The 8270-nt window shown below is 45.2% G+C and overlaps 1 protein-coding gene across 1 annotated transcript in view; it reads left to right on the top strand.

Annotated features, from left to right (window-relative positions):
- The window catches only part of SLC37A3 (solute carrier family 37 member 3), a 58016-nt gene that overhangs the window by 40623 nt on the left and 9123 nt on the right, over positions 1 to 8270 (top strand). The window contains 5 exon segments of the mRNA XM_037728271.1: positions 702 to 786; positions 1372 to 1550; positions 3977 to 4118; positions 6699 to 6800; positions 7405 to 7452. Of these exon segments, the coding sequence (XP_037584199.1) occupies positions 702 to 786; positions 1372 to 1550; positions 3977 to 4118; positions 6699 to 6800; positions 7405 to 7452 (556 nt within the window).

Raw genomic sequence — 8270 nt, 5'->3', positions numbered from 1 at the left:
GCCCGGCTTGTGTATTGTTTAATCCCCTCAACTGTATGTAATATCTTCAAGAGGAGATACTGTCTTTTTTTTTCTTTTTTTTTTTTGAGATGGAGTCTCGCTCTGTTGCCCAGGCTGGGGTGCAGTGGCGCGATCTCAGCTCATTCCAACCCCCACCTCCCAGGTTCAAGTGATTCTCCTGCCCCAGCCTCCTGAGTAGCTGGGATTACAGGCGCCCACCACCACGCCCAGCTAATTTTTGTATTTTTAGTAGAGACAGGGTTTCACCAGGTTGGCCAGGCTGGTCTCGAACTCCTGACCCAGGTGATCCACCCACCTCGGCACCCCAAAGTGCTGGGATTACAGGTGTGAGCCACTGCGCCCGGCCTAGAGTCTTTTATGGGAGGCTATATGATGCAAAGAACTAGATTTTTGGAGCTAGTTCTGATTTCACAATCATAATAGTGCCACTTAGTAGCCACAGGACCTTAATTCTCCTCTCTGAGCTTCATAGAATCACTAGGAAGAATTAAATGAGAAAACATGAGTAGAACACTTTGCACAGCGCCTGGCCCAGTAGAAGCACTGGGCGCTTCCTTGCTTCTCAGTCTCCCTTCCCACCTCTCCCAACCCCTGCCTCCCCCCCATGCGCCTTTAATGAATGTGCTTCTGATGACTGTCCCCAGATGTGTAAGGACCACCTTTCCCCCCCTCTCCTCCAGTATGCCTTTCTGGTGACGGCGTCTGTGCAGTTTGCTGGTGGGATCGTTATCTTCTTTGGACTCCTGGTGTCACCAGAAGAAATTGGTGAGGAGAAGCCATCCCTTCTATTCTGAATGTCTTACTGTTATGGCCAAATGGAAATCTGAGGCCAAGAAATCAAATCTCTTTTTTCCTAGGAAAACTATGAGCTCCTTTTAGTGAGTGAAAGGAGAACAGTACTGCCGTTTGAGTCCTGTCGACATTGTAGCCAGCCCCTGGCACAGCTGCACATGTTTGAGGGGAGTGATGCACGTCTTTCATAGATCCAGGAAAATCTTCGCATTTGCAAATGATTTTTATACTTGAGACATTGGCTAGGAATCAACATGGATGTATTTCTAATTTCACTTCTTGAAACATTTCTTTTCGTCCGTAAAAGTGATTCATAAAAATGATACTTACCTGTAGTTAAATACAGATTACGTACAGGCGAAATCACAGAAGCAAACAGATGTACAGTTCTTTTATCTTTTAAATATTTTTAAACAGACTGTGTGACTTTAATTGACCTTAGTTGACCTTGGTCTCTGAGCCTTTGTTGCCACTTCTGTAAAATGGAAATAGTGATAAATGCAGAGCCTTCGCACATGGTGGGCACTCCATAAACACTGGCCGTTGCTGTTGTTTTAGGTCTCTCAGGTATTGAGGCAGAAGAAAATTTTGAAGAAGACTCACACAGGCCATTAATTAATGGTGGTGAAAATGAAGACGAATATGAGCCGAATTATTCAATGCAAGATGATAGTTCTGTTGCCCAAGTCAAGGCAGTAAGCTTCTACCAGGCGTGTTGCCTTCCTGGAGTCATACCGGTAAGGACCATGAACATCTCCTCACCACAGCCAGGGCGGAAGGAGAGCCCTTGACGTCTCCTCTGCCTGGGATAAAGCTTCCTTAAGTATTGAGCCTCTCTTGGCTACTTTATTTTAGGAATATATGTTCTGAGGATTATTGTCTAGTGCCCCTCAGCCTATCTGATCTCTAACGCAGGGGTTGACAAACTTTTCCATGAAGAGGCAGAGAGTAAATATTTTCGACTTCGGGGAACCATACAAGTCTCTCCCGCAACCACTTAGCTCTGTAGAGCAAAATAAGCCACAGAAAACATGGGACAGTTAGGCGTGGCCAGACTTGACCAAAGAGCCCTGCTTTCCTGACCCTGATCTAGCCTGAGACATTGGCTAGGAATGGCAAAGTTGATTATTTTTTAATGTGTACTTGTAGGCCTTTTGAAGTGTTATAGAATTATACGTGGACCAAGAAGAAGGGTTGTGAATGGTTCCTAAGCCTGCCTTACCCTCATTCATTCATTCTCATTCATTCATTCTCATTCATTCATTCATTCATTCATTTTAGACAGAGTCTTGCTCTGTCGCCCAGGCTGGAGTGCAGTGGCATGACCTCGGCTCGCTGCAACCTCTACCTTCCAAGTTCAAGTGATTCTCCTGCCTCAGCCTCCCGAGTAGCTGGGATTACAGGCGCGTGCCACCATACCCGGCTAATTTTTTGTATTTTTAGTAGAGACGGGGTTTCACTGTGTTAGCCAGGATGGTCTCAATCTCCTGACCTTGTGATCCACCTGCCTCGGCCTCCCAAAGTGCTGGGATTACAGGCAAGAGCCTCCGTGCCCAGCTTGTCTCCTTTTAAAGGGTCCAGAAGAGAGCACTCCACAGTCTTTCCTGGTAATGCATTCCAGTGTTTCCACAGCCTGTGCAGTCGGGAAAGCCTAACGTCTACACTGAATCCCTCCTGCTGCAGTTTTTCTGTCTTGATGTTTCGGGCGCTCTAGCAGTGGAGTGGAAGTTAAGAGGCCTAGGTTATGTTTCCAGCTTACCCACTAACTTTCTCTGACACCTGGGGTAAGTCATGCAACCCGTCCATGTGCCTCAGTTCCCCTTCCCCCGGAATAGAAATTATTCCAGTCTTCCCCAGAGTCTGTAACATTGGGCTCTTGTGTCTTGATCAAGCACCTGTTGTTACTTCATTTGTCAGTGGTGCTTTATGAATGCGATCCCTCAGGTAGAGTGATCTGTAGGCCATCTTATGACATGCCTGTCAATCCCCTTCTGCCAGTGCCCCCAAGCTGAGAGAACTAACGTTTCCAACAGAGTTAATTATGAGTTAAAGTGTAAGTGTAATTTTCCACAATTAACCCAGTGATGATATATATAATATAAGAGAAATGCAGGTTCCTTTAGGACCTCTTTTGCTGTTCCTTTGTTCTTCACTAGCTGTTGTTCTCTGACACAGGCAGGGATGTGAAGGAAATCTAGTTAACTTAATTCCTTTGTCTTTGTAGCAGGCTGTCTGGTCAGAATGCACTCGTGATTGGGATTTGGCTCTCTAGGGGGTGGCTGTTGCCTGCCAGGGAAGCTGTTTTAAAACAAGTGATACCTAGGGAATAACTGGCAGCTCCAGGGAAAAGAATATACTAGCCAGACACCCTTTGAAGTCAGCCCCTCTGTTCCCCCCGCTTTTTCCTTTGATGCTAAATGTCAGGATTTCCTGGTAGTAATGTGTTGAATATAGGCATCTCAGCCCCTCCACCGTCTCCGTGCAGCTGCAGCGTTTTTTCCCCTCAAGGGAGAGCCACGAGGCCAATGATGATGACATGTTCTTTCAGTTTTGACTCGCCAGAGAGACTCTTTTCTTTGCCACTGGACCAGGGAATGTGGAGCTTTTGGAAAGTAGTGTGAAAGGAATGATCATGCTGCTGCTTTTCTTAGAGCTTGGAACTGTAGTGTAGCCCCCTTGCTCTGCGCTGTTGACGGTGTCGCCTTGGCAAGGAGCAGAATAACCAAGCCTGTCTGGCTGTTCCCAGCAGAGGCCGGGATGCTTCCAGGACTTCTTTGCCTATGGTTAACGCTGGTTAGTGGCATGAATAGCATTCATCTTTGTGTGAATAAAGAAACGTGGGCATGTGCCCTGCCTTGTAGGTCCAAAACACTGGCCTGCTTCTACCAGAAAACTGATAGGAGGAGAAACTGCAGACAGTTAAGAAGTAGCCATTTGTGTTTTTTATTCCAAAGGCCCCCTGTACATGAAGTTAACAGGGATGAAGAGCAGAGGGAGACTGGGCGAACTCAGGCATGTGGGACTTTGTAGAGATGTTTAATTGTAAAATTAGGTCCTGTTCATCCTAAATTCCTTTATTTTGTTTTGCTTTTTAATGACATTAAAAATTGTGGTCATGCTCTGCTATTTGTCTGTCACTGAGAGTCGAATGCTTTTCTTGTAGTACTCACTGGCCTACGCCTGCTTGAAGTTGGTGAATTACTCCTTCTTCTTCTGGCTGCCCTTTTATCTGAGTAACAACTTCGGCTGGAAGGAGGCGGAAGCCGACAAGCTGTCCATTTGGTACGACGTTGGAGGGATCATAGGTATGCCAGTGATGCGTCTTTTCCATAAAGAGTTAGTCACTAGTGATCTTTTACTGGGTTGTGAAATCTGGTCTCACTTAAAGTTTTATTACTTATTCTACAGCCATTTTCCCTAAACTGTCCTACTAGTAAACAGCCAAACTCTTAAAAAAAGAAAAAAGAAAAAAAAGAGGTCTGTAGAAAGAAGACCCAGCCTAAGGCAGCACTGTGATTTATTGGGCTCTTTTTTCTCAGTCCTTTGTTGATGGAGCTGTTCTTTTGTTTGGGGAAGCACATGGGAATCTCTTTAAATACAATCCTTTCCTGTGCTTTCTCAGTGGTGTCTTAGCTCTAAAGCTAATTGTATGTCAGAGATCCAAGTTAGAATGTGAACGTGTTCATTGTTATCTCTCTCCCACCTTCCCCACCATCCCTGGCCTAACCAGGGAGAATGCAGCAATCTCCCCTTATGTGGTGTCACTTATATATAATATTTTCAGAGAAAGAGAGAGAGACCATTCATATAACTTAGGTTACAGTATATCGTTATTGTTTTCTATTTTGTCAATTTCTATGCCTAACTCATAAATTAAACTTGATCATGGGTATGTACGTATAGAGAAAAACACAGTATGTATGGAGTTTGGTACTGCCTGTGGTTTCGGACATCCGTGGGGGTTGTGGAACATACCATGAGGATAAAGGGGAACTATACCTTAGTATGTAGATCATCAGGTCTTAGAGGCTGGAGTAACAGCAGGGATTAATTTTTGTGAATGTTTTTACAGTTGTTTCATTGTAAACAAAGATTTTAATAGTGGATTTTTGCTGTAGCTAGAAGTATGAACAAGGAAGTAATAAGTATGAAAAAGGAAGTAAGACAGATGAGCAGAATGCATTTTAATGGGTATTACTTACATGGCTAATACGCAGATCTTCAAAACCTTCAAAATGTTAACATTTAGAATTGTGGTGAGACTCAACGCCCCTGAGCTTGTGAAAGCACGCAGTCTATCCTAGGTGATCTGCTATTACTTTATTTGAACTTGGCTGCCCATATTCTTAAATCCAGAGCCAAAGGTGAGGTTGCCACCTTTAGATCTCACCATACTCTGTGTCCTCTGAAGTTAAAATTGTCCAGCTGCCTGCTGTCTGATGAGGACTCACCAGATGTCCCATAGCCCCTAGAACTCAGAGTAGGGCAGCATGTGACATTGTTGCTTGAAAGATTCACATCCCTGCTTTGCAAAGATCATGTCCTATTACTAAACCAGAACTGCTGAATTGTATTTTAGTGAATATTTACTAGCCACCTTTTTCTTTTTTTTGGAGACGGGGGTACTGTTCTGTTGCACATGCTGGGGTGCAGTGGCACAATGTTGGCTCACTGCAGCCACAACCTCCTGGGCTCAAGCGATCCTTCCACCTCAGCCCCCCAAGTAGCTGGGACTATAGTCATGCATCACCACACCCAGCTAATTTTTTTGTATTTTTTGTAGAGATGGGGTTTCACCATGTTGCCCAGGCTGGTCTCGAACTCCTGAGCTCAGGCAATTTGCGCACCTCAGCCCCCCAAAGTGCTTGGATTATAGGTGTGAGCCACTGTGCCCAGCTTCTGGCCTCCATAGACTGTAAGGCAAAGTTGTTTTTTTTTTTTTTCTTTTTTCGAGACAGAGTCTCACTCTGTTGCCAGGCGCCGGAGCACAGTGGCGTGATTTCAGCTCACTGAAACCTCCGCCTCCTGGGTTCAAGCAATTTTCCTGCCTCAGTCTCCCGAGTAGCTGGGACTATAGGCACATGCCACCACGCCCAGCTAATTTTTTTTTTGTATTTTTAATAGAGACAGGATTTCACCATGTTGGCCAGGATGGTCTTGATCTCTTGACCTCATGATCCACCCGCCTCAGCCTCCCAAAGTGCTGGGATTACAGGTGTGAGCCACCATGCCCGGCAGTTTTTTGTTTTTTAAGACACGGTCTTGCTCTGTTGCACAGGCTAGAGTGCAGTGGGACGATACAGCTCACTGAAGCCTCAGATTCCTGAGCTCAAGTGGCATGATATGGTTCACCACAACCTCAGCCCCCTAGCTCAACTAATCCTCCCGCCTCAGCCTCCCAAGTATCTGGGAATGTAGGCATGTGCTACCACGCCCAGCTAGTATATTTTTAGACTGGCTTTGAACCCCTGGCCTCAAGCAATCCCCTAGCCTTAGTCTCCCAAAGTGCTGGCATTATAGGTGTGAGTCACCGTGCCCAGCGAGGCATAGTTCTTAATTTATTATCTTTTAAATTAAAAAGAAAAATCAGAAATAACATTCACAGCTTATTTTTGTAAGGGATAGTGGGTGGGCTTTAACAGTTTCATGTTTTGCTGTCTGATTTGTGATATCCTGTCCCCTTTGGTCATCGTGGCGATTTAACAAACAGTTTATCTTCCTAAAAGGAAGTTATAGAGGACCCCTTTTCAGGGAGTCAGCCATATGTTTTGATAGACCAGTGTTAGGATCCTGTTAGGGAGACTAGAGGGTGGATGGGGAGCACACCTCAGATGACCGAGCTGCATTAGAAGTGATTTTGATTGCTCTTCACTCTGTGCTTGCAGGTGGAACATTGCAAGGCTTCATCTCTGACGTACTACAGAAGAGAGCGCCGGTTCTTGCCCTGAGTCTGCTTCTGGCGGTTGGGTCCCTCGTCGGGTATAGTCGTGAGTATCCCTTTGCAATTACTAATTCCTTTGCTTTCCTAATCTGATAGGAATAAGGCATTTGTCTGGAGTCAGTGATCAGCGCCAGGGAGAGCCTGGAGACCAGCTTTAAGGCCCAACATGCCACCTTCGTATTGTCCTGTGAATGCCTGGGAAACCTGTCATCACATCGTTTTATTTGTGTTGGGAGGAAACTGGCATCTCTTTTGCTTTGTTAATATGCTTAAAAGCTTGCTTGGGAGAGTATATGCTTTGTTTAGGGGAGGCTCCAGAGGCGGGCGTTATAGCCAATAAAACAATAAAAGGGGAACAGGTTTCAAAAGCGGAAAGATGGTAATTAGTAGGTTGGTATATGTCCCTTAAGATGCCGTTGAGACAGGAGTAGAGCTTTTCTTTAGCTTTTAGAAGTCTCGTTAGCTTGAGCACCAGCAAGAGGCAGACGTTACAAATCAGAGTTGAAAGAGGCAGAGAGACTTGTGTCTCTTTGTTGTCTCTGGGAGTGATTTGTGAGGTCACAGAGATTCAGATCTTTGCGTACTGTTGGCGGAGGCACGTGGAGTCTGCTTTTCAAGTCACTGTGGTTTGTCTGTGTCTTCCCTAACAGGTTCTCCAAACGATAAGTCCATCAATGCCTTTCTGATGACTGTTACAGGTACGGCACATGCCTCTGCTCCACTGTGTGTCTGTTACTCTGTCAATTCAGAGGAAAAAGGAAACTGCTTTTCTCTCTCAGTTTGAGTAGTACTGAAACCTTAATTACAGAGAATTCAAATTTTAAAATGAAAGATGTCTCCTTTTCCAGATTTCTTTTTCTCTGCTCTTTCTTCTTCTGCTCTCACTTGTAGAAGTGACTTAGAAAGATGCCACATGGGAGCCCAATTCACCAGCTTTCAAGAAAAAATCCACTATAGCTCGTGTGTCCTCCTGTGTTGGAATTGGTCAGCATTTTGTCACGTGAACACTAGATAAAATAGTTGGGTGCATTTAGGAAGCATGTTATAGAAAAATTATTATTTATTTATATTTTGAAATGGAGTCTTGCTCTGTTGCCCAGGCTGGAGTGCAGTGGCGCAATCTCAGCTCACTGCAACCTCCGCCTCCTGGGTTCAAGTGATTCTCGTGCTTCAGCCTTCCGAGTAGCTGGGATTATAGGTGTGCACCACCATGCCCGGCTAATTTTTGTATTTGTCGTAGAGATGGGGTTTCACCATGTTGCCCAGGCTGGTCTTGAATTCCTGACCTCAGGTGATCTGCCCGTCTTGGCCTCCCAAAATACTGGGATTACAGGCATTTGCTACCATGCCCAGCCAGAAAAATTACTAATTTTAAACTTTATTTTTATTTTTGAGAGGGAATCTCGCTCTTGTTGCCCAGGCTGGGCCTCAGTAGGTGGCACTCTTGTGCTGTAGAACACTGTACTGAGAGCTCAGGGGCTCCTGTCTCCTCTCAGGGCCAGCTGATACATCCCAT

The sequence above is a fragment of the Cebus imitator genome, unplaced genomic scaffold, assembly GCF_001604975.1.
Source record: "Cebus imitator isolate Cc_AM_T3 unplaced genomic scaffold, Cebus_imitator-1.0 Scaffold260, whole genome shotgun sequence".
Classification (NCBI taxonomy): domain Eukaryota; kingdom Metazoa; phylum Chordata; class Mammalia; order Primates; family Cebidae; genus Cebus; species Cebus imitator.
The sequence above is the reverse complement of the archived record's forward strand: the minus strand, read 5'-3'. Positions and strand labels throughout refer to the sequence as shown.